At 50.6% G+C, this 26,747-nt stretch overlaps 1 protein-coding gene across 1 annotated transcript in view; it reads right to left on the reverse strand.

Annotated features, from left to right (window-relative positions):
* Positions 1–3,055: 3,055 nt before the first annotated feature.
* The window catches only part of AUP1 (AUP1 lipid droplet regulating VLDL assembly factor), a 63,264-nt gene continuing 39,572 nt past the window's right edge, over positions 3,056–26,747 (reverse strand). The window contains exons 10-12 of the mRNA XM_069203473.1: positions 20,070–20,230; positions 12,973–13,061; positions 3,056–9,035 (exon numbers count right to left, since the gene is read on the reverse strand). Coding sequence (XP_069059574.1) covers positions 8,975–9,035; positions 12,973–13,061; positions 20,070–20,230 — 311 coding nt within the window. The 3' untranslated portion in view covers positions 3,056–8,974. The remainder of the gene's footprint in view (positions 9,036–12,972; positions 13,062–20,069; positions 20,231–26,747) is intronic.

Below are 26,747 nucleotides of genomic sequence, written 5' to 3' on the forward strand. Positions count from 1 at the left end.
TGGCTTTCGGCAGTGTGTCTCGGTGCCGATGTTTTTCGGTGCCGGCATCTTGTTTTTGCTTCTCGGAGCCGCTATCTCGGCTCCGAGGTTGCTCCATGGCGGTCCCTCGACTGGAGTCGGGTGTCTTCGCTATGGGCGTGCCCTTTTTCGGCGCCTTCGATGGCTCGCCGGTTTTATGGGTCGAGCCATGGCCTGTTGGCAGTGGCGTCCCCTGGGCTTTTGTTTTTTCGATGGTTTTTGTTTTCGACGTCTTACTCACTGTGTTGTTGTTGTTGTTCGACGTCGGAGTCTCCTGATTCTGATTCCGGAACCGAGAATGTTTCCTCTTCGTCGTCGAAACGTTGTTTTGTCGGCGTGGACGCCATTTGTAGACGCCTGGCTCTTCGGTCCCGGAGTGTTTTTCTGGACCGGAAGGCTCGACAGGCCTCACAGGTATCCTCCTTGTGCTCGGGGGACAAGCACAAGTTACAGACCAAGTGCTGATCTGTATAAGGATACTTACTGTGACATTTTGGGCAGAAACGGAACGGGGTCCGTTCCATCGGCTTCGATGTCGCACGCGGTCGGGCCGACCAGGCCCCGATGGGGGAATCGAAGCTACCCCAAAGTCTTCCGATGATCGGTGTCGATGTACCTAACTATCCCGATACCGAACGGAACAATACCAACGCTTTCTTCCGAGATTCTGACTAACTTTCCGAACCGAAACACGGAGCGAAAAGGAATACGTCCGAACCCGACAGCGGAAAAAAAACAATCTAAGATGGAGTCGACGCCCATGCGCAATGGAGCCGAAGAGGGAGGAGTCCTTCGGTCCCGTGACCAAAAAAGACTTCTTCGAAGAAAAACAACTTGTAATACTCCGAGCCCAACACCAGGCAGCGGACTGTGCTAAACATGTGTATCTGCAGCAACATATGCCATCGAACTCTTAGTTTATGCAACAGGAGGAGCAGAATCTCAGGAGCTGTGGTTTGTGTGGTGAAGGAAATGATGTCTAGTCCAAGAACCTCCAACACTATGGCAAAAGGCCTGGATCCAGGAACAAGTTGAGCTGCAGCAGGAGCTGCAAATACAGGCTCTGCTCTGTCTTCCATTTGTATCTGGAATTCTCAACGGCCCAGAGTGAAAAAACTAATTTGAGTTTAACTGGATTGGTTCAGTGCGAATTTTTCTCAAATCTTTAACCAATTTAATGATGTGTTTTTCTTCAATAGTTTTGGGACTGTGGTCAAAGTGAGGGGTCTTCCTGAAATCAGGATAATAAAATGGACCTTAACTGAAGGGACAGGCCAGAAAGGAGCAACTCATCAGTGTATTAATCACTGTTGCCAACTCCAGAGGTACCACTAGGTTCTACTGTTAGAGCCAATATGTTTGGGAAAGTTTCCCAAAAACATAACCCAGGGTCAATAATATTCTCATTCTGCAAATGATTTTCTTTGTGGATAATATTTCCTAGTTATGAATAACTTTTGTTTTAACCAATTACTTCTTATTTAAAACCAACCCATCTGGTAGCGCAGAAGACATGTACCACCAAATTAAATCCTTCAGAACTTACTAGAAATTTAAAGTCCTCCCCTACTGACACTGAAAGAAAACTGGAAGCTTCATCTAGAATAAGTCTAATAAGATGAATATTGGTCTAGAATTTGAAAAAGTGGGAGACTGCTCCATTCATTAGATAAATTATGAATGTCATAAAAAAAGAAAATGTTACTGGATTATAATCTTAGTTCACATTCGTAATGATCAATAAATCCATGGACGGATGTTGCTCCCACTGCAAAACAACATTCTGGTTGTACACGTGGGTCTGACCAATGCCAGTGAGAGGAGATTTTCAAGGGTACTATGAGAAGCCCAAAGGAACCAGTGACCAATCTGGAGCCTATTTCAGTGATGTCTAAAACTTAACTGAGAATTACTTCTGTGGAAATAAATGCTGAACTATAACTAGAACCCAGACGTCCTGTTCTGATCCACATGAAAGGGCACAAGACACCTACTGGAGAAAGCCTGGTTTAGATCCAGTCTGGTGTCATGAAAAGGCACATGGCTGAATTATCAATCGCAATCTGTGTCTTAGTCTGATGAATGGTGTAGTCTTCGTGTGTGGGCAACGTAGAGCCAACAAGCCTTGGCCTGGACATGGATGTTTGCATGCGTCTTGTTTGTACTTCTCCAGGCCCCGGTCTCACAGGTGGGAGCCCACATGGCAGAGAGTTATTCGGCTATGGATTAGACATTCCCACTGGGGCTACTTGGATGCTTCCCTTGGGGTGTTCACTCTCTTGGAATCATCTTGATGAGGACTACCGCACGGTGGGGTCAAGAGATGTGCTGGTCTATGTTTACGTGCACAACAGCTCTTCAATGGTGTTTGCCTTAGCAGGGAGGTTCATGAACGTCTGAACTCAGAGGTGTTAATATCCGGCCTTCAACTTGAGGTAAAGTGAGACTCTCCGAGGGACCCCTCTGTATGTCAAGAAGGCACTGCTTAGTCCTGCAACCTCCCCCCCACCCTCCCCCACTCTCTTATTCTCCGACTTTGTTTCTTTTGATATATACAACATTCAACAGCAGGAGTCTGGTCTTCAGCCTTTCCATGACTTTTTCCCACATCAGGAATAGCACTTGCAGAGCGCCACCATAATGACTGAAAAGAATGTGAGAAGTGACAAATTCAAAGTGAATTAAGGAAGAAAACTCCTTACCTCAGGGAAAACAATGTCTAAAAGGAAACATTACAAATCTTGTTTCAGACTGGAAACTTAAGCAACAATACAGAGCTGCACTTCAAGGGATAGTAGGCATCTGCAAAGCTAAGGCGGAATACTGATACTGTTGGGTACTCGGAGACTGGATTTTTCTGGAATCATGAAAGGGACGAGGGTGGGTTTCTTCATGTGTCAAGTAATGCCTGTGCCACACCTTCCTTCTTTCCTTTTAAGGGAAATTTTTACAATGTCCTCTTTTCAGTTAAATGCAATATATAGTACTGGTTGAGAAATTACACTTGTATTAAAATAAAGAGACAGAAACTGTTGACTCTTGTATGCATGTTTTATTTACAAAAATGTTTTTTCCAAAATTATAATTGTAAAATTTAACAGGATTTCCAGGATCCAGGATCATGGCTGGAAATATTCATTTTATCAATAAAAAAATCCTATAATTCATAACAGACTGCTATTACAGCTATGATTTATTCATTTTTTTCATTTTTGCTGAGAAAACCCAACAGAGGTCAAAGCTATGATATCAGAGCCAATGAATTTCCACTGCTTCGTTGCAATACCTGCTGTTGCACAGCTGGGCACAAAGAAGCAACTGTAAGATTACACCCTCAGAGCGTGTGGAAGTAAGAGCTTTGCTTGGTTCAAGTGGATCCATGAATTATCTAAAACGGTTTGACTACAATGTGCTGCTGATCAATCACCCTGCAGAAAATATCTAGAACACAGGCTTTCTTGCTTGAAGCCACATGTTGCAGGTAGTTAAGTTGCCGTCCATGTCCAGTCAGCTCGCAGAGCACAGGGGTGTGGATACTGGAAAAATAACAGGTTATAAGAATCCCGCTTCTACTACACCCTTGCTTTCACACTTGAGCAAAAACCGGTTGTCCAAATAAGTGCTTTGGATAGTTGTCATAGGCCACTCGCATCACATATTTAAAGTCAACACCCTCTGGATTCTGCACAAGTTAATGACCTGAAAGATGTCGTTTTGCAGGGTACACGACTACCATTGACTTAGTATGCGTAAGAAGCAGTTTCCATGCACCTGTACCTCCCTCGTCTGCTACTAGCCTTTGTCTGTACATAACATTCACACTCTATGCAGTGGGAAAGGAGAATAGACAACAGTTCACGAAGGATAATGACATGCCTTATAGCGCCTACCAGCACTGTTTCGGAGACTAAATGCTCCACAAGTAATAAAGACGCCCCTTATAGCACGTACAGGCGCTACTTTAGAGATGAAATGCTCCACAAGTGGTAAAGGCATCCCTTATAGCGCCTACCATTTCACCCTCATGTAGCACATCTTTATCAACAGGGGAAAACCTATTTACTGCTACTATTGTGGGTGTTTCATAAAACTGTAAAGTGGGTTCCCATTAATGAGAGTAAGATGGAAACCTCAGTCATTTAACAAGTTCTTTGATCACAATGCCCTGTATAACTAGTGACTTTAGATTCTGAGGATGCCACACCTCTACAGGATCACGTACAATAAATGTGCCTATTCTTAGCGGCAGAGTTTGTGTGGCCAGCGGCTCCTTGCGGGTCCCAGTGAGCGACATTTCGGAACGGTCTAACTTTCCTTTAGCAGGTAAGTGTCTTTATTACATGGACCGCAACTGCTTTTGTTCAAGCGCGTCTGTGTGGGAGCAGCTTGAGGTTTAAGTGGGCACATGTAGACGCTCACACCAGGATCAGCAGCGCAACAAGGGTTCACACACCAACCTCCACCAGCTCTGTACTTGTGTATTCATTTACAAGCAGAAGACACATACAGCCTCAGTCGCAACCTAGGGACTGACACTGATAAAACAAAAGTAAGCTACTTCCACACTTTAGATTAAAAGAAAAGATAATTCTAAATGCCAACTAAAATTAGCACAAATGTGCAGAAATAAGCTGTTCTTCATTTACTTAAAAGCAACAACTCCCATTAGGCACTGATGTCAATAAACACTGAGTGATTATACACAGCAACGCCTCCAACCTCTCCTCTGGCAGCTGAGAACTGCCTTCAATGTGTGCACCGGGGCAGATGGAAGTGCACACTGCAGTAATTTCTGTTCTACAACAGTGACACAGCTTGCAGTAAGTACACACTTCCACCAGCACACAGCAGAATACAGCAGTGATGTTCTGGGGCATAAATGATCTTCAGATCCCTTTGGGAGACATGCAGAAACTGCTGACAGGTGCTGTTGAGCCGGGGCTCAGTCGGGAACCGCCAGTGTCCCCCCTCAAACCATGATCGTGACACTGTTGGGGACCCAACATATCTGAGTAATAAAACTGGGATCCGCGCCAACGCGTGACAAGCCGGACATGCAAAGTGCTGTATTACAGGCACACCAACTACCTAAGTTAAGACTCTAGTGTTTACACACTGATCTCTGCAGTAACTGCATTTACACCAGATGCATCCTGAGGGCAGACGTTGAACAGTAATGAAAGTGAAACGCTCTTATAGCCCGTTGCATTCATTTATAGACTTACTTTATGGTGAAAGTGCATGAAAGACCCTGGTAACTCTGCACACGTTTCAACAAACTCTTCGAGTAACCAGATAAAGGGCGGATGCCACATACTGGCCTGGTGATAAGTGGAAACAAAATCCCAACCCACCTCAGTGTCTACAGACTGCTGGTGGAAGGCCAGGTATTAAAGAGAGCATCAGAGTCCAACCAGCACCAACCACCGGCTACATCTACTGATACAATGGCCTTGGGGTGACTCAGGGGTGTGTAAACCTACCGAGAGTGAGAGCTCGAGAACCAGAATAAACTGTCTGTCAACAGGAGGCAAATATGACCCCATAGATCAGTCCCAAAGAGCACTCCTGGCCGCACAGGGGCCGCACGGTCCTGGCTGATAGGCGGCACCTTGTTACCTCCAGGTGCCACTTGTGGAAAGCAAGATGCAGCAGTGACGCCCTCCGACAAGCTGCACCATCATAGGAACCTCCACGGTGATGGGCACAAAGCCAAACCCAAAAAACTGCGCACTCCCTCCTGCAATCATATCCAGAGGCAGCAGTGCGGGCAGACCCATCTAAAAAATGCTGACATCGTCCTTTTACAACAGGTTTGTGAAGCCTCTGTGGACTTCTCGAGGGCAGGGGAATATTGCGTCTTGCACAGAACAGTGCGTCACGCGCAGACGATGGAGTCAGATGTCAGCTGTCACGGCTACCGTATCCAGTGAAGGTTTTTGAGAAACATCTCAATACAATTTTGTCAGACCAGGTGGAGAAGAATGAATCTCTAAATGAGGCACAGTTTGGCTTAGTCAGGCTATAGCACAGAGACAGCCTCGGTTCTTTCTCAGAAGAGATTAGACTTGCCATGGTCAACGGTCGGAGGACTGTTGTGGTCCTTTTGGATCTATCTGCAGCCTTCAACATGCTGAGCCATGTTGTCCTGTTTGAGCATCTGGCAAAAATCGGGATCGCTGGCTCGGCCACGATCGCTTCCTCATTTCTAACAAACAGGGAGAGGACAGTGGTCCTTGGGGAGTTTAATGCAAAACATTTTTCCCTGCCTTGTGGGGTCCCCAGGGGTCATCACTTAGTCCCACGCTATGTGCGTGGCTCCCCTGGCCAAGCCGATTCATCCCTTTGGTTTTGCTACAGTAGGCTATGCTGATACCAAAACTATTGTGCCAATCTCCCGCAATGTAGAGGAGGTTGCCAACCGGTTCAAGAGGTACATGTGTGCGGTCGTTAGCTGGATGAGAGGCAACTGTTTGAAGTCTAATTCAAATGAAACCGAGGTTCTCCTTTTTGGAAAGGAGACCTAATTTTGGAATCATTCTTGGGGGCATCGGGCCTTTGGCTCTCTCCCCAAGCCAGTTCCCAAGGCTAGGAACCTGGGGGTAGTTTCCGATGCAGAGAAGTCGTTTGTGGATCAGATCAACAAATTGACATGGTCTTGTTTTTTCATGCTGAGATCACTGAGGACGATATTGCCCTTCATTCCTTTTAAACCTCAAAAATCTGTTATTGCTTTGGTGTTACCCAGGCTTGACTATTGTAATGCCCTTTATTTGGGCATCAAACAGCGGTCATTAAATAAGCTTATGACGCTGCAGAACACAACTGCTCATCTCCTCAAAAAGTTACCAAAGTATCTGTCGGTCTCAAATGCCCTGGAGGAGCTTCAGTGGTTCCTAGTTATTAAAAAGAAGGGGAAAAAAAGCCTCATTCAAGCCTCTCGGTCTGACATACAAAGCTCTGCATGGAGCAAGCCCAGACTACCTCAAAAGGAAATTTAGGTGGTACCATCCAAAAAGACTGTTGCGATCTGCTGCCTCAAATTCAGTTTCTGTTCCAAGAATCAAGAAAGATGGTCGAAGTTTTGTTTATTCCACTTGCCAGCTTTGGAGGAGACTGCCCATGCACCTCAAGTGTCAGTCTAATCTATACAGCTTTCGGAAACAGCTACAATCCTGGATATTCTCTCTTTCACTACAATATTTAGTTTCCTCTTTTATGGCTCTCAGCACACCAATGCTTTAGAAATTTCAAATCAACCAAACCATGTTGAACAATCTATACCAAATGGATTTGATCCGTACTTCACCCTACAGACCAGCATGAAGACGCAACACTCATCTGTACTAATCACACACAACTCTCACCTCACAGTGACCAGAGTCTGGCAGGCAGAGATTTCAGTTTCACTTGTGTTTATTGGTAAAGAGGAGAGCACACAAGTGTTCTCCTTAAAACAAATCAAATAAAAAAAAACATTTCAGAGTGGTTCATCATTTACTATTCCAATTTCCAGAGTACAACAGCAATGCCAGGACTGTTCTGCAGTGAGCATGTGACTTATAAAGTGTAGAAAACCGAAGGAACCACTTGGGCTAACCTGGACGCATGTACCACACACCCCTCCACAATACCAGACAATCTCCAGCTAAAAGACAACTTTAAATCTCCAGGCCAGGCCTCCCAGGTGAAAACTATGTCTGACCAGACAACCAAGAACCTCAGATGTCAATATGATATTTATATAAACACCCGTCACCAAATGTAGTCTGAGCGGGTTTCAAGTTCACCCACCTGCCCACGGCAAAGAACGGATCTTTGTTGTTGGGCACATTATGCTTTTTGAGCACAAAGACCACCGTGCATTCTCTGCAACAAATTGAAATGCTGAATCTTCAAAGAGGCGCCATCCATCTCCGAGGGAGATATTCACATGATGCTCCTCTAGAGGTGGAGACCTCCACCAGAATGGCAACTGCAGGTCTTGCATCTCTTGAGCTCCATCCAAAAGTAACTTTTAATCTGTCAGAACCACAAACCTCCATTACAACTGTGACCACAGTGTTGCCCAAACTTTAAAACCTACCATAGATGTCAGGGCGAGCCAGATACATAGACCCCGCACCAAAAAGGAACGCTGCCTTTTATTTCACAGCTTGCTTGCAGGCAATTAGGGAGCTTGGGGGAGCAGGGAGGGTGCTGTGCAGAGGAAAAACAGAAGAATCAAGTGAACTTTGCAGCAGTGAGTAGGCAAGTCGAACGAGTTGTGTTATATCGAATCAAAGGGGCCAGTGCACTCACAATCCATGGAGTAGCTCACGTGACCTTATCTGCAAATGCAAGGCTTTATGGTGCGTATTGCTTCGTGGAGATGTCATCGACCCATACTCGCCATATGTCATGACTTACTGTTTGTGACAAGATATCATTGTCCAGAAACGTAACATTTGTATGGTACCAGTAAGGAGGCTTCCGAGCTGGTCCCAGAGACACCATTATGGAGAGGAGACATTGCATTCCACACACTGAAGCAAAACATCTGTATTCTGGCTCTTGAAAATAAAAAATAAAATATCACTCTTGGGTTGGCGAAGGCTCATTGCCTTATGTTGGACTGGAAAACATACCTCTTTGTGTGTGTTCTTGATTAAGTACTAAAACACATTGGAGTTCTTGGCAGGAACAGCATGAAAAGGGGCCTCATGCAGAAATGCCATGCGTGTACCTGGAAGGGCTCAGCATCCCCACTCGAGCAGCACATGGTCCATTCCCAAATGTTGAACTCGCCACTGCTGTCCTGATCATAATGAGATGCAAATGTGCTTCTTGTAGATTGGCTGGGCTGTCCGTGTCCCAGTCTCCCACCCACACCCTTTCCCCAGTTTCCAAAAATTGTGAAGTTCAGAGTTTTTTCTTCTTCTTCAAGTGCTCAAGTGCTGAAGGCCTGGCTGTCATCTCACATGTCGCATCGATTGGGTTTTTCCGTGGAGGGGGAACCATATTTCTGGAGGTACCGGCTGCAGAGGATACAATGTATATACAAGATTACAAGAGACAGGTGCCAACCCCCTACTTAGAAAGACTGCCTCTATTCTCTCCCCTCATCCACACCAGGCACTCAGGGGTACACAACTTAAAAGGAGATCTCCAGGGATCAACTAAAAAAACACATCTGCAGCACCACCAGATCTTATCCAGCTCATATCGTCATAGGTACAGATCGCTTTTCTCTACTGCCAGAAAATTCAGCTTATTAAGTATAGGCATCACTAGCCTGACCAATAGAAAACTGGTTCAAAATCGCAAATACTGCACACAGGATCAGGCATACACACAACTTGTTCACTATTTCAGTGGAAGTTTCTAGCGTCTACGGATCTCCGGGAGGGAGAAAAACATGGAATATGCGCAACGGGGTGAAGGACAATGCTCATTTAAGTCGTGAGTAAACAGCGACCAACCACATCACCACTTAATTGTTCCCAGAGTTGAATGGTTTATGAACTGCAACGTTAAATAAAAAGCAGTGCAACAATACAAATATACTTTGAAATGCTTCGGAAAATGGATTTAAAGTGTGTGTGTGTGGGGGGGGGGGGGGGGGGGGAGGAGATGGGTACAGTATTACGAGCAGTCACTGGCACAGAACTACAATAAAACTAGTGGCTAACCTGTAAGAAAATTTTAAAGCTTGTGGCTCGTACACACTCACATGTGGTGCATTATTTTGTGACCCACCAGGTAAGTTTGAAAGTTTTGATTGGAAATAAAGAGTTGTAGGTTTGGGCATTGATCAAAGGCGAATTCCTCGTAACTTAAGACGACATGTCTGATCTAAGCCTAAACTGCCCAGTATAAGACAAACTTCTTTAAATTCTTTTACCCAGAATATGCTGGGTGATGGTTTACGTACCACCACCTACTCTGGTGTAAGCTAAACCTTCACATTGGATGAACTAGCCCTCTTTACTAGAGAGGAGCGAGGATCAGATGTAAACACTAGTGTAGGAAGCTGGCCTAGTGTGCAGTGGGTGCCCACGGTACTTACACCTTATACCAGGTCCAGGTATCCCTTATTAGTGTAGTGTAGGCCATGTCTAGAAGCCATGCTCTCTAGAGGTAGCTGAGCAGCCAAGGCTTATCTAGGAGCTCATGCAATACCACTGAAGTCACGCAGCACTTACAGACATGAAAGAAAACACTCCGTTATACAAAAATAGAGGTACTTTATTTTTGGCACAAATCACCACAAAATACTAGACAGGTGACCCACCCTTAAGGTAAGTAATAAACTAAATATATACACTAGCAATCAGAAACAGGCACAGAACATTTAGAATCAGTGCAAATAGAAATAACCAAAATGGAATGTGAACAAGGTACCCCCACCTAAGTAAGTAAAATATGTAGAGTGGACCTGGGGGTATTAGAAATCCACCAAGGTAAGTACCACAGTACCCCCCAGCGACCAGGAATGCAGGAGTAAAACACTGGATTTCTCCAAACCACCCAAAAGGAGAAAAAGAACCGAAGACACCCAGACGAGGCTGCAAGAAACCAGTGGTGGATTCCCGAAGAAAGAAGACCTGCGGGTAGAGGGGACCAAGTCCAAAAGTCACAGTGGAGTCCTGGAGGAGTAGGAGCTACTACCCACCCAGCTGTGGACGCAGGAGTTGGTCGACGGTGAGGAAGAACAGGTCAGCACTGCAGCCCTGGAGCCAGAGAAGAGTTCCTGATGGATGCAGAAGATGCCCCATGCTGGAAGGAAGATTGCAGATGGGTGTCGTTGCAGGATTTCCACCAACAAGCCTTGGAAAAGGCAGAATCGCAGTTACTGGAAGAGAGGTGCTGCCGGGGACCAGCAAGGCCCAGGAGGACTCAACCCAGGAAGGGGAGTGACAGGGGACCCTCAACGTCAGAAAGTTGCAGAAGAAGCCCATGCAGCACTACAAAAGGGGATTCCACACCAACGGAGAACCACGCAGGAGGCTGTGCTTCGCAGGATGGAACGCTGGGGGCTGGAGCTACAAGTCACCTTTTGATCCCTTGGAGGAGATGTAAACAAGCCTTGGCAGCTGCAAGTGACGTAGTGCACGGGGGTACTGTCCTGTATGGGAAGACAAAGGCTTAGCTCCACCAAAGTTGGACAGCCGGAAGAGAGGACCAAGAGGACTACTCCGGACCACCACCTGTAATGAAGTATCCACACAGCTCAGCAGGAGATGACACACGCAGCCGGTCGTCGCTTGTCGCCAGTGCCTCCGGTTGCAGGGGAGTGACTCTTTCACTCCAAGAGATTCCTCCTTCTTCTTGTGCAGGCTGAAGAGTTGCAGTCTTCTGAGAATGCACGGCCAGGGAAATGTTGCAAAGCTGGCCGGAACTCTTGATACAATGTTGCAGAAGAGTCTTCCTCGTGGATCTGCAGCTAGTCTGTTCCTGGAGAGTCCAGTTGCGGTTCCGGAGGCCAGAAGTGAAAGCAGAGGAGTCGTCCTAGAATTTTGCAAGCCGGATCTGAGGACCCACCCAAGAGAGAGTCCCCCAAATAGCACTGAAAGGAGGATTGGCACCTAACAGGTAAGCACCTATCAGGAGGGGGCTCTGATGTCACCTGCCTGGCCACTCAGATGCTCCAAGGGTTCCCTGCTAACCTTAGAAACAAGATGGCAGAACCCAGAGACTATGGAAGAGCTCTGGGCACCACACCCCTGGGGTAGTGATGGACAGGGGAGTGGTCACTCCCCTTTCCATTGTCCAGTTTCGCGCCAGAGCAGGGACCGGGGTCCCTTAACAAGTGTGGACTGGTTTATGCACGAAAAAAAACTCCTTTGTTCTGCCTTCCTGGGCTTGATCAGATCAAGCATCAGGAGGGCAGAAATCTGACTGCTGGGCTGCCCGGAATACCCTGTCAGACTGGTGGTAGCTGTGCTGGGGACCCTCTAAGAAGCCCCCAGAGTGCACAGAATCATACTTCCAATACTTATAACAGTATTGGGGTATGATTCCGACATGTTTGCTACCAGGTTCGAAGTTACCATTGGGTAGCTGGACATAGGTAGTGACCTATGTCCATCCAGTACACGTGTAAAATTGCATCATCGCACTCAAAGTCCATAAAAATGGAGCTGGAATTTGTGGGGGCACCTCTGCTAGTGCAGGGGTGCCCTCACACACAGGTACCTGCACCCTTCCCTCTGGGCTGAGAGAGCCTAACATAGGGATGACTTACAGCGACCTGGTGTTGTGAACTGTAGCGAAAACTGGTGCATGCACCCGTTTCACGCAGACTGCAATGGCAGGCCTGCAGAACCCTTTGCATGGGCTCCCTATGGGTGGCAGAGTAACTGCTGCAGCCCATCAAGACCCCTTAAAACCACAATACACTGGGTACCTATGTACCATATACATGGGACTTACACCGGGGGACCAGTATGCCAATTGTGGGAAGAAAAGGTTAGTAGCAACCAAATTAAGGAGAGAGACCATAATCACGGAGGTCCTGGTTACCAGGATCCCAGTGAACATAGTCAAGCACACTGACAACAGGCAGAAAATGGGGGTAACCGTGCCAAGAAAGAGGGTACTTTTCTACAACTTATATGTGAACTACCTGGGGACACAATACGCAGTTTAATACCCATGTGGAGAAGGAAGTAAATGTCCTCATAGGATGCCCTTCAACATGTAGCCTAGGAAGAGGGTACAAGTAGATACCATTGTGAAGAGGGGTGACCCCCTCAACGTTACAGCCAAACCTGATTTTCTCACAGCCTTAAAACTGGAGAACTGTAATAGAATCATATTGCTGCTGAATTCACAGAGATAAAACGCAGAGGGATCTTTAAGGAAAATGCACAGTGGCCTAGCAGCGGGGCTTCACAATGCCCGACTCAGCAACCATCCTCAATTAACACACGCGCAATAACCCAAGAGGCCATATCACTGGGTCCTGCTCACCTCTTTGCATAGTCGTACAGGGCGTCTTTTCTTTCTTGAAGTGACAGATGCCTTGCCGTTGGAGATCGAGCAAACGTTTTAGCAGTGGGCTGCAGAGAGAAAAGACCAACAGGTGACTGGAAAGCATGCTGCTCGTCATTCACTTGGCATGTGAAGACCAATACAATGTGCGTGTTTAGCCCTAAAGTGTAATGACCCTGCAGGATGAACAGCTCAGAAGGTAGAGATGTGCACACGTGGCAGACAGGACACCCTCTGTCCATGGAAGTCACACGCATTCATTTCTGTGGAAGATTCACCCTGGAAACGACCCCAGGGGCCTTTGTTGAGGAACCGTATTGCCTCACTACCAGTGCAAATGTCCCAGTCCCCAAGGTAATAGTGTATCTGGGATGCTTAGAGGTACATTGTGGCAGCAATACTTAAAGATCCCTCATAACTTAACAGCGGCACAGTCTTGGCCTACAAGGTATCGTTAAGGTCAGACACTGATTCTCTGGAGAGTAGGCCCAGACTTCAAACTGGGGCTTTAGAATACAACTACAGCTTTTCTGATGAATGTCACATGTAGTGAGTCTTGCTAATATTTGACCACTGGGTAATGGAATTAAAGCGGGAAGTTTACATTTTTACCTCTCATTACAAGCATGTCCATGGAACCTCATCTGATGTTTGCTCTTCCCCATTCACAAAGATGTTATTTGATCAGATTTAGATTTGGGATAGCGCACTTATTGGTCTTTTGTCCTAGTTCCGCATCCTCTGTCCTTGTGATTCAGCATCAGCCCAGTCTCTTACATTTTGAATTGTTTTGTAAACTAGATACTGTCCCTTGACAACAGCTCCTGATTCCCTCATCGAGGCATCTGAATATTGGAAGTTGTAGAAAGGCGTTGAGCCATCTACAGCTTCTCCCATCGAAGTTCATTTGCAGGATGGTTTATAATGTTTTTATCCACCACCACCCGTTTGCGGAAGCAACTATTTGCATTTGGTATTTCGCGCAGCTGGAGCTGTTTAACAGGGACAAGTGGTATTGGTTCATGGAGGAAACCCCGCTCCATGATGCTTCTAACTGCAGCAAGAGCGTTTCTGTACACTCGTCTTACTAGGGTTTACTCTGCTACACATTTCCATGGTGCTCACCAGCAGAAATCGTAGGTAGGCCGTCTTTGCACAAAATGCTAAATTTAGATTGTGAACATTATTTATTGATTTGAATTTGTAAATTAATGTCTGCCTTTATGGCTCTTCTACTTTTGTATACCAAATAAAGATTGATTGGATTGGACCACCAGCAAAACACTTATGAGACCACTCAGGGATCACAGCCCTAAGTTATTCATATACTATATACGATTACTGGAAACCAGTGCTTCATTTGAGCTAGTGGTTTTAGGTGGGGCTCACTGTCACAAATTTTTTAGGACCAGCACTTATTTTAACTCATCAGGCTTTCCACTGGCGCAAAAGAGAGCAACATAAAAGAGGAAAATCATGAAAAAGAAAGGAAACAGGGAAAGAGTGAGACAAAGAGGCCGGGAGTATATGGTGGAAGATGAGGCATGGGATGGAATCAAGACTATGCAGCCTTGGTATACGGCGCCCCTGAGATTTGAGAGAGTAGGCCACAGGCTTCTGAGAAACCCCTTGGGCCCGGCAGTTATTCTTCTACAAGCATGGCAAGGCCGCTCAGTGCATTAAGCCAGACTCAAGGTCAAGGAGGAATGACTAACCTCAAGGTGCAACGACCAATGGTTTGAGTGTGAATCAGCAGAAAAGACCAAAGAGTGAAACACTGCCCTTTATTCCTAAAAGTTGAATATGCCAGCTTGCTTTCAGGTTTCAAACTCTTAAAGTCTTTAAAATAAAAGATATTTGTTTCAGTTTGTCTGTGGGACTTCAGACTAGTGGGTTAATTATTCAACTCCCAATAGGAAAAACTGTTCCTCAATTCTTGAAAAATGGCAGCAATTTTAACATCTAGTTTGAAGTGCTTTACACCTACATTTTAATTACAATATCTGTCATTTAGTTTCGCTCATTTCATGAGCCACCAAACTGAGCCAGGATACCCCTCTCTACCCTAAACCAAAATGGTGTAAGCATTCTACCCCTATCAAGAGTTCATTAAACACACCCCCGGGGTGGGCGCCCTGCATGGGCTGCTGGCTTCACCCCTGGGGAGCGCCCAGCACGGGCCGCTGGCTACACCCCCAGGGTGCGCTCAGCACGGGCCGCTGGCTACACCCCGCTCAGCACGGGCCGCTGGCTACACCCCCGGGGTGCGCTCAGCACGGGCCGCTGGCTACACCCCCGGGGTGCGCTCAGCACGGGCCGCTGGCTACAACCCCGGGGTGCGCTCAGCACGGGCCGCTGGCTACAACCCCGGGGTGCGCTCAGCACGGGCCGCTGGCTACACCCCCAGGGTGCGCTCAGCATGGCCGCTGGCTACACCCCCGGGGTGCGCTCAGCACGGGCCGCTGGCTACACCCCCGGGGTGCGCTCAGCACGGGCCGCTGGCTACACCCCCGGGGTGCGCTCAGCACGGGCCGCTGGCTACACCCCCGGGGTGCGCTCAGCACGGGCCGCTGGCTACACCCCCAGGGTGCGCTCAGCACGTCCGCTGGCTACACCCCAAGGGTGCGCTCAGCACAGACCCCTGGCTACACCCCAAGGGTGCGCTCAGCACGGGCTGCTGGCTACAACCCCGGGGTGCGCTCAGCACGGGCCGCTGGCTACAACCCCGGGGTGCGCTCAGCACGGGCCGCTGGCTACACCCCGCTCAGCACGGGCCGCTGGCTACACCCCGCTCAGCACGGGCCGCTGGCTACACCCCCAGGGTGCGCTCAGCACGGGACGCTGGCTACACCCCCAGGGTGCGCTCAGCACGGCCGCTGGCTACACCCCAAGGGTGCGCTCAGCACAGACCCCTGGCTACACCCCAAGGGTGCGCTCAGCACAGACCCCTGGCTACACCCCAAGGGTGCGCTCAGCACGGGCCGCTGGCTACAACCCCGGGGTGCGCTCAGCACGGGCCGCTGGCTACAACCCCGGGGTGCGCTCAGCACGGGCCGCTGGCTACACTCCGCTCAGCACGGGCCGCTGGCTACACCCCGCTCAGCACGGGCCGCTGGCTACACCCCCAGGGTGCGCTCAGCACGGGCCGCTGGCTACACCCCCGGGGTGGGCGCTCAGCACGGGCCGCTGGCTACACCCCCGGGGTGGGCACCCAGCACGGGCCGCTGGCTACACCCCCGGGGTGGGCACCCAGCACGGGCCGCTGGCTACACCCCCGGGGTGGGCACCCAGCACGGGCCGCTGGCTACACCCCCGGGGTGGGCACCCAGCACGGGCCGCTGGCTACACCCCCGGGGTGGGCACCCAGCACGGGCCGCTGGCTACACCCCCGGGGTGGGCACCCAGCACGGGCCGCTGGCTACACCCCCGGGGTGCGCACCCAGCACGGGCCGCTGGCTACACCCCCGGGGTGCGCACCCAGCACGGGCCGCTGGCTACACCCCCGGGGTGCGCACCCAGCACGGGCCGCTGGCTACACCCCCGGGGTGCGCCCAGCACAGACCCCTGGCTACACCCCCGGGGTGCGCTCAGCACAGACCCCTGGCTACACCCCCGGGGTGCGCTCAGCACGGGCCGCTGTGGGTGCGCTCAGCACAGACCCCTGGCTACACCCCCGGGGTGCGCTCAGCACGGGCCGCTGGCTACACCCCCGGGGTGCGCTCAGCACGGGCCGCTGTGGGTGCGCTCAGCACAGACCGCTGGCTACACCCCCGGGGTGCGCTCAGCACAGATCCCTGGCTACACCCCCGGGGTGGGCGCTCAGCACGGGCCGCTGGCTACACCCCCGGGGTGGGCGCTCAGCACGGGCCGCTGGCTACACCCCCGGGGTGGGCGCTCAGCACGGGCCGCTGGCTACACCCCCGAGGTGGGCGCTCAGCACGGGCCGCTGGCTACACCCCCGGGGTGCGCCCAGCACAGACCCCTGGCTACACCCCCGGGGTGCGCTCAGCACGGGCCGCTGGCTACACCCCCGGGGTGCGCTCAGCACAGGCCGCTGGCTACACCCCCGGGGTGCGCTCAGCACGGGCCGCTGTGGGTGCGCTCAGCACAGACCCCTGGCTACACCCCCGGGGTGCGCTCAGCACGGGCCGCTGGCTACACCCCCAGGGTGCGCTCAGCACAGACCGCTGGCTACACCCCCAGGGTGCGCTCAGCACAGACCCCTGGCTACACCCCCGGGGTGCGCTCAGCACAGACCCCTGGCTACACCCCCGGGGTGCGCTCAGCACGGGCCGCTGTGGGTGCGCTCAGCACAGACCCCTGGCTACACCCCCGGGGTGCGCTCAGCACAGACCCCTGGCTACACCCCCGGGGTGCGCTCAGCACGGGCCGCTGGCTACGCCCCCGGGGTGCGCTCAGCACGGGCCGCTGGCTACGCCCCCGGGGTGCGCTCAGCACGGGCCGCTGGCTACACTCCGCTCAGCACGGGCCGCTGGCTACACCCCGCTCAGCACGGGCCGCTGGCTACACCCCCAGGGTGCGCTCAGCACGGGCCGCTGGCTACACCCCCGGGGTGCGCTCAGCACGGGCCGCTGGCTACACCCCCGGGGTGGGCGCTCAGCACGGGCCGCTGGCTACACCCCCGGGGTGGGCACCCAGCACGGGCCGCTGGCTACACCCCCGGGGTGGGCACCCAGCACGGGCCGCTGGCTACACCCCCGGGGTGGGCACCCAGCACGGGCCGCTGGCTACACCCCCGGGGTGGGCACCCAGCACGGGCCGCTGGCTACACCCCCGGGGTGGGCACCCAGCACGGGCCGCTGGCTACACCCCCGGGGTGCGCACCCAGCACGGGCCGCTGGCTACACCCCCGGGGTGCGCACCCAGCACGGGCCGCTGGCTACACCCCCGGGGTGCGCACCCAGCACGGGCCGCTGGCTACACCCCCGGGGTGCGCCCAGCACAGACCCCTGGCTACACCCCCGGGGTGCGCTCAGCACAGACCCCTGGCTACACCCCCGGGGTGCGCTCAGCACGGGCCGCTGTGGGTGCGCTCAGCACAGACCCCTGGCTACACCCCCGGGGTGCGCTCAGCACGGGCCGCTGGCTACACCCCCGGGGTGCGCTCAGCACGGGCCGCTGTGGGTGCGCTCAGCACAGACCGCTGGCTACACCCCCGGGGTGCGCTCAGCACAGATCCCTGGCTACACCCCCGGGGTGGGCGCTCAGCACGGGCCGCTGGCTACACCCCCGGGGTGGGCGCTCAGCACGGGCCGCTGGCTACACCCCCGGGGTGGGCGCTCAGCACGGGCCGCTGGCTACACCCCCGAGGTGGGCGCTCAGCACGGGCCGCTGGCTACACCCCCGGGGTGCGCCCAGCACAGACCCCTGGCTACACCCCCGGGGTGCGCTCAGCACGGGCCGCTGGCTACACCCCCGGGGTGCGCTCAGCACAGGCCGCTGGCTACACCCCCGGGGTGCGCTCAGCACGGGCCGCTGTGGGTGCGCTCAGCACAGACCCCTGGCTACACCCCCGGGGTGCGCTCAGCACGGGCCGCTGGCTACACCCCCAGGGTGCGCTCAGCACAGACCGCTGGCTACACCCCCAGGGTGCGCTCAGCACAGACCCCTGGCTACACCCCCGGGGTGCGCTCAGCACAGACCCCTGGCTACACCCCCGGGGTGCGCTCAGCACGGGCCGCTGTGGGTGCGCTCAGCACAGACCCCTGGCTACACCCCCGGGGTGCGCTCAGCACAGACCCCTGGCTACACCCCCGGGGTGCGCTCAGCACGGGCCGCTGGCTACGCCCCCGGGGTGCGCTCAGCACGGGCCGCTGGCTACGCCCCCGGGGTGCGCTCAGCACGGGCCGCTGGCTACGCCCCCGGGGGGCACCCAACACGGGCCGCTGGCTACACCCCCGGGGGGCACCCAACACGGGCCGCTGGCTACACCCCCGGGGGGCACCCAACACGGGCCGCTGGCTACACCCCCGGGGGGCACCCAACACGGGCCGCTGGCTATTAACCACATGGAATGAATTATTGCATCCAAGAGCTTAAAGTTAAGGTATTTTACTAACTTTTGGTAAATCATATGGCTGGTTCACCTTGATAGATTTATGCCATTTTGGTGTCTAGTTTAACATAAAAATACACTTTATCTTTACAAATTGGTGTGGATATTCATTGTGCGCCTCTCTTATTAACGGTTCTGGTGCTTCTACAAGCTTTACACTTATTCCTGGCTAACCCGGCTGCTTGTACCACAGCTACCCAGGACTGAGCTAAGGGTTTTGTTAAATAACTTAACTGGCCTGATAGAGAATGTGACATTATTACCAGGTGAGGTTCCAAAACCACAACACAAAATCCTCTACCTTCCACTTCACCTGGCAACTGCAAGACTCCTCTCGCAGCTTTTCTAAACTAAGCTGCAGCTTCCAACATCTCATCTGTCTCAAACCCCGTAACAAATCGTTTTATTGTTTTGCTCACCACGAATGTCAACGACTTCTGAAATGAAGAGCAACAGATTATTCATAAATACTAGCCCCGTGCAAATGCTGCACATTTTTAGAAGCAGCCCTTTTTATTTTGCTGCACAATGCCTTTCCAAAATAATACATTTGATCTCAAACAAGTATTTGCATTACTGAAATCCTGGCCTCTAGAGGGACAAAGCATCTCTCTCAATCACCTACCAGTGACCCCAAAAGTACAAAGCAAAGAATATCAGGTGGAACCAAATACTTGAAGGGAATAATAATTATGCCTCAAACTTCCCAAGTACAAGAAATGCTCCACCTTGAAGCCTTTCAGGGAAGAACCATAAAAACACGGTTGTCTGCCAACAAGGATGATCCTTTGACATTATTAAAGAGAAGCCTAAAGAACTCCATAGTGGCTGTCTGCTACCCCAACACTACCCCCGGCTGCAGACAACCTGCTTTCAGTGACCTCTCAGTTAAAGCAATAAGGTGACAACACTGATGGGAAACCCTTGTGCCTGGAACTACATAATGTGACAAAGCAACACAAAGAAAAGCAGGGCGAGCTTCCGCAGGTACTCTGGATACCTTGGGTGTATTTGCGGTGGTGTAGGAGGAACGCTTGACGTCCGTGCCGGTGCCAGAAACAGGAGGCTGAGAGGAGCCGCCTGAAGTTACGTCTTCCGCTGTGAACAAGATGGTTCCTTCCAGCAGGTTCGCAATGGTAGTGTCTACGCAGCTGGTCTTGGCTGTTGGGACAAGAGATTTTATGTTTATCAATAGCAGAGGATGGTAAATGGAGTGTGAAATTCAAGAGCCAAGGATTGGACTGAACTTAAACAGAAAAGGAGAGTTTAAAAAGGCAGGAAAAAGAAAAACATTCAGGGTAGGGATCAGAAGAGCTAGAGGAAGCAAATCTAATTAGTAAAATGAGACAGGACATTTTCATCTACAGGCTACATTCAGCCACAATGCCCACATCACTGCATGGTTTCTTCTAGTCTAGACATTATTTGTTGTAGGAAGTTGGCTCTGTATGTGCTATTTCAAAGTAAGGAATAGCATGCACAGAGTCCAAGGGTTCCCCTTAGAGGTAAGATAGTGGCAAAAAGAGATAATACTAATGCTCTATTTTGTGGTACTGTGCTCGAGCAGTAGGCTTATCAAAGGAGTAGTGTTAAGCATTTGTTGTACATACACACAGGCAATAAATGAGGAACACACACTCAGAGACAAATCCAGCCAATAGGTTTTGTTATAGAAAAATATATTTTCTTAGTTTATTTTAAGAACCACAGGTTCAAATTCTACATGTAATATCTCATTTGAAAGGTATTGCAGGTAAGTACTTTAGGAACTTTGAATAATTACAGTAGCATATATACTTTTCACATAAAACACAAATAGCTGTTTTAAAAGTGGACACTTAGTGCAATTTTCACAGTTCCTGCGGGAGGTAAAGTATTGTTATTTTTAACAGATAAGTAAATCACTTACAGGTCTCAGTTTTGGGTCCAAGGTAGCCCACCGTTGGGGGTTCAGAGCAACCCCAAAGTTACCACACCAGCAGCTCAGGGCCGGTCAGGTGCAGAGGTCAAAGAGGTGCCCAAAACACATAGGCTTCAATGGAGAGAAGGGGGTGCCCCGGTTCCAGTCTGCCGGCAGGTAAGTACCCGCGTCTTCGGAGGGCAGACCGGGGGGTTTTGTAGGGCACCGGGGGGGACACAAGTCCACACAGAAGGTACACCCTCAGCAGCGCGGGGGCGGCCGGGTGCAGTGTGCAAACAAGCGTCGGGTTCTCTGTAGGTTTCAATGGGAGACCAAGGGGTCTCTTCAGCGGTGCAGGCAGGCAAGGGGGGGGCTCCTCGGGGTAGCCACCACCTAGGCAAGGGAGAGGGCCTCCTGGGGGTCACTCCTGCACTTAAGTTCCGTTCCTTCAGGTGCTGGGGGCTGCGGGTGCAGGGTCTTTTCCAGCCGTCGGGATTTTAGAGTCAGGCAGTCGCGGTCAGGGGGAGCCTCGGGTTCCCTCTGCAGGCGTCGCTGTGGGGGCTCAGGGGGGACAACTTTGGTTACTCACGGTCTTGGAGTCGCCGGAGGGTCCTCCCTGAGGTGTTGGTTCTTCACCAGTCGAGTCGGGGTCGCCGGGTGCAGTGTTGCAAGTCTCACGCTTCTTGCGGGGAGTTGCAGGGGTCTTTAAATCTGCTCCTTTGAAACAAAGTTGCAGTCTTTTTGGAGCAGGGCCGCTGTCCTCTGGAGTTTCTTGTCTTTCTTGAAGCAGGGCAGTCCTCTGAGGATTCAGAGGTCGCTGGTCCTTTGGAAAGCGTCGCTGGAGCAGGTTTCTTTGGAAGGCAGGAGACAGGCCGGTAGGTCTGGGGCCAAAGCAGTTGGTGTCTTCTGTTCTTCTTCTGCAGGGGTTTTTCAGCTCAGCAGTCCTCTTCTTCTTGTAGTTTCAGGAATCTAAATTCTTAGGTTCAGGGGAGCCCTTAAATTCTAAATTTAAGGGCGTGTTTAGGTCTGGGGGGTTAGTAGCCAATGGCTACTAGCCCTGAGGGTGGGTACACCCTCTTTGTGCCTCCTCCCAAGGGGAGGGGGTCACATTCCTATCCCTATTGGGGGAATCCTCCATCTGCAAGATGGAGGTTTTCTAAAAGTCAGAGTCACCTCAGCTCAGGACACCTTAGGGGCTGTCCTGACTGGCCAGTGACTCCTCCTTGTTTTTCTCATTATCTCTCCTGGACTTGCTGCCAAAAGTGGGGGCTGGGTCCAGGGGGCGGGCATCTCCACTAGCTGGAGTGCCCTGGGGCATTGTAACACAAAGCTTGAGCCTTTGAAGCTCACTGCTAGGTGTTACAGTTCCTGCAGGGGGGGAGGTGTGAAGCACCTCACCCAGAGCAGGCTTTTGTTTCTGTCCTCAGAGAGCACAAAGGCTCTCACCGCATGGGGTCAGAAACTCGTCTCTCAGCAGCAGGCTGGCACAGACCAGTCAGTCCTGCACTGAACAATTGGGTAAAATACAGGGGGTATCTCTAAGATGCCCTCTGTGTGCATTTTTTAATAAATCCAACACTGGCATCAGTGTGGGTTTATTATTCTGAGAAGTTTGGTACCAAACTTCCCAGTATTCAGTGTAGCCATTATGGAGCTGTGGAGTTCGTTTTTGACAGACTCCCAGCCCATATACTCTTATGGCTACCCTGCACTTACAATGTCTAAGGTTTTGCTTAGACACTGTAGGGGCATAGTGCTCATGCACCTATGCCCTCATCTGTGGTATAGTGCACCCTGCCTTAGGGCTGTAAGGCCTGTTAGAGGGGTGACTTATCTATGCCATAGGCAGTGTGAGGTTGGCATGGCACCCTGAGGGGAGTGCCACGTCGACTTAGTCATTTTCTCCCCACCAGCACACACAAGCTGGCAAGCAGTGTGTCTGTGCTGAGTGAGGGGTCCCTAGGGTGGCATAAGACATCCTGCAGCCCTTAGAGACCTTCCCTGGCTTCAGGGCCCTTGGTACCAGGGGTACCAGTTACAAGGGACTTACCTAGGTGCCAGGGTTGTGCCAATTGTGGAAACAATGGTACATTTTAGGTGAAAGAACACTGGTGCTGGGGCCTGGTTAGCAGGGTCCAAGCACACTTCTCAGTCAAGTCAGCATCAGTATCAGGCAAAAAGTGGGGGGTAACTGCAACAGGGAGCCATTTCTTTACATTTGTACAATAACATCTTCCTGGTTTCATGGATGGACCTTATAACAAAACACAAATCACTATTTCCTTTCTTCGTCACTCACGGAATTACCTAATTCCACCTCCATTGCCTCTCTAACTAACCAAGGCCTGTTCTTTCAAATTTCCAAATGTGCTGCTTTTTTCACACGATGTGGCCAGAGCAGCCAAAATATGGAATCCTTGCAGGCAAGCGTACATGCTCAGGGATGCCTCACCCAGTGCAGTACAAAGCTGCGCTCCTCTGATTCTGAACGAGCCACCCTGTTCCTCAAGCCTTGGTCAGACCATTTTGCAGTGTATTACTATTGATTCTAAACTAGATTTTAGAAAGTTTGCCCGCTCTAACAAGCCGACGAGATCTTGGACTAAAATAAATGCTGCCAATTGTGTTTTCAAAGCACTCAAGATGTAGGAAACCTTTTCAGATATATTTAGTGAAGTGGATCCCCTGAAGACTTGTGTCACCTCAGGGATACCCTCACCCCCTGACAACCCACATCCTAAAGGAAAGTGCTGTCAGCACTTGGTTTACAGAATCTCTTTGAACCACCAAAATAAAAGGCTGAGTGGTGGAACGCAAATCAAGGCGCAGTTATGGAAGCAATGTGAAATACTGGAATAAAACTGCCTTAAGGAATTACCATAAACGACCCCACACTGCTTTCTTTGGGGGAAGAATCAAGACCTCCAGCAACTCATTGCATGAAGTCTTTGGTATTGTGAAAAAAAAGACATCTTAACCCCACTGCACTCAGCCAAAGAATTACTCCCTCCTCTAAACTTTGTGAAGATCTTGCAGTTTTCTTTCACAATATTTACTCTCAGTTCCCAGTTGACTTCTTGGCACAGCCTTGTGTTCACTATCCGGTGCCTTCAGAGCGGACTTTACCCCCTTGAAGTTACTGAATACTTGAGCCCATTCCCATTAATAAATCAGGATCTCCACAAGATGCACATCTTTGGCCCGGGCGCTGATAACATTAGCCCCAAATTGAGCCCCCTTGGCATCGGTCCATAAGGCCTGGTATCATGTCACTGTACTCCCTTTACTAAAAACCCTAATGGTGACTCCCTCTTCTCCCGCTCCCAGAAGAAAATCCTTAAAAAACATGCAAATACTCAGCTCAATGACCTCCTTGATACCACTCATTCTGGCTTCAGACCTGAGTAGAACACTGAAAGAAGCCTTACAGGCCGTTACTGAAAAGCTCCGAACCATCATGGACCAAGATATCTCAGCTGCATTAATATTATTAGACGCCTCTGCAGAGTTTGACACAATCTCACAATCCATTCTTTTGTACAGATTGCATAGCCTAGCCATCAGAAAACTGCCTTAAATTGATGTTGCTCTTTCCTTTCCAATAGGACACAATCATCTGTGGTCGCTCCATGTACACCTTGGCTCTGTCTGACATAATCAAGGCGCACCACACGACTCATCTACAATCATATCCTTTTTAATATCAATACGGTTCCCTTTGCATCTCCGTAAATGTGAAATTGGTGTGTTCTGAGTTTGTGGGATCCAGGAGGGTGACTAGGTGGGGGTGCGGCCGCTAAGGCCAATGGTCGAGCCACATCCCTAACCCTTCTGGGAGGGGCCAAACCAAGGGGAAGTGCAAGTGGTAGATGATCCTTTCTACAAAACAAAATGCTTTAAACGTAAACTTGAAAAAAAAAAAGGAGTGCACTTGAAACAATAAAAGGTAAAAGAAACTAGACAAATGCACAAGAAAAAGCACAGTGCATAGATAAAAAACAACTTATGCCCATAGTGTCTCTAGACACTATGGTATATTTCTATTTGTGTTTCTGGCTAGTAACAACTGTTGTATTCTACTTCAAGAAAGCTAATTGACATACAAGGTGCTTATTTTCCCTTATCCATCTTTGCCATGATCGTGTGCCTTGTTTTGCATGTTTATACGTTAGGTTACCATTGTTTCCACTGTTATTATTGCATTGTTCTAAGCAATTCTACTGTTGTATTTCTAACAGAATACCTATGATCCTTTAAACTTTTTTACATTACTTCTGCATCTGACTTCTACACCTCTCTTGGGCCCCTACATTACCTGCTTGTTTCACTACTCTATATGAGGGTTCACTCCGTTTTAAAATGGCCGCCACTTTGGGGCTTTTCAATCTCCTCTCCTTCCACATCAAGTCCCTTTTCTATGTCCACTTAGTTTCTCTAACCGATTACAGCCTTTAAAAAGGTGCAGACACACGCTGTCATGCACACTGCCAAATCCCGACGCAACCGCACAGGTTGCTTTTCCTATACATGAGGTAAGATACTACAGGCCTTGCTGGTTTGCTTTACCACCTGCTCCCCCATACGGGGAATCGGCGTGCTTCACAACGTGTTTGACCTTCCGGTTTTGGCACCTATACCGTGGTCCAAACCGGTGCTTTAACGCTACAGAGCGCCACGTTTTATGCGTAAATTGCCACCGCCCGCTTTATATTACTTATATTCTTCCCACTTCTCGTAATGCTCAAGCACCATGATTACTTTGTAACCGGCACTTAGACCATTACGGACTTCACTTTCTACAAACAGCTCCTGTCGGGCAGGCTCCGGCTCAGGTACACTTTTATGCAGAGTTCTGATTCATAGCGATAGTTTTTAAATTTACACTTTTCACCTATACTCGGTGTCAGGGCATCTTAATCGGCTTTCCCCTGATGCCTAATATTTGGGGACATTACCCCTTAGGCCAACATTGTATTCTGTCATCCATCACCCACCAGGCACTAATGGCAGGCTGACCAGTTTCTGCCAGCCTGCCACAACCAGACAAGTTTCTGGCCACATGAGGAGAGTGCCTTTGTCACTCTCTGGCCAGGAACAAAGCCTGTACTGGGTGGAGGTGCTTCTCACCTCCCCCTGCAGGATCTGTAACACCTGGCGGTGAGCCTCAAAGGCTCAAGCCTGGTGTTACAGCGCCCCAGGGCACTCCAGCTAGTAGAGATGCCCGCCCCCTCCGGACACAGCCCCCACTTTTGGCGGCAAGTCTGGAGGAGCTAATGAGAAAAACAAGGAGGAGTCACCTAGCAGTCAGGACGGCCACTAAGGTTTCCTGAGCTGAGCTCTTGTTTTAGAGGATTCCCCCAATAGGATTAGGGATGTGCCCCCCTCCCCACAGGGAGGAGGCACAAAGAGGGTGTAGCCACCCTCCATGACAATAGCCATTGGCTACTGTCCCCCAGACCTAAACACACCCCTAAATTGAGTACTTAGTGGCGACCCTGAACCCAGGAAATCAGACTCCTGCAACCTGAAGAAAGAAGGACTGCTGACCTGAAAGCCCCACAACAACTGACTTAGCCACAGCCCTATTGGCCTGTCTCAACACTCAAAGAACCTGCACAGCGACACATCCAGCGGGACCAGCGACCTCTGAGGACTCAGAGGACTGACCTACACCTAAAGGACCAAGAAACTCCTGAGGACAGCAGCTCTGTCCAAAACTGCAACAAAGAAACCATCTTTAAAGAAGACTCCAGTCTCACTCTAGAAGTGTGAGTCTTC

Source organism: Pleurodeles waltl, chromosome 1_1 (genome assembly GCF_031143425.1).
Source record: "Pleurodeles waltl isolate 20211129_DDA chromosome 1_1, aPleWal1.hap1.20221129, whole genome shotgun sequence".
NCBI classification, from domain to species: Eukaryota; Metazoa; Chordata; class Amphibia; order Caudata; family Salamandridae; genus Pleurodeles; species Pleurodeles waltl.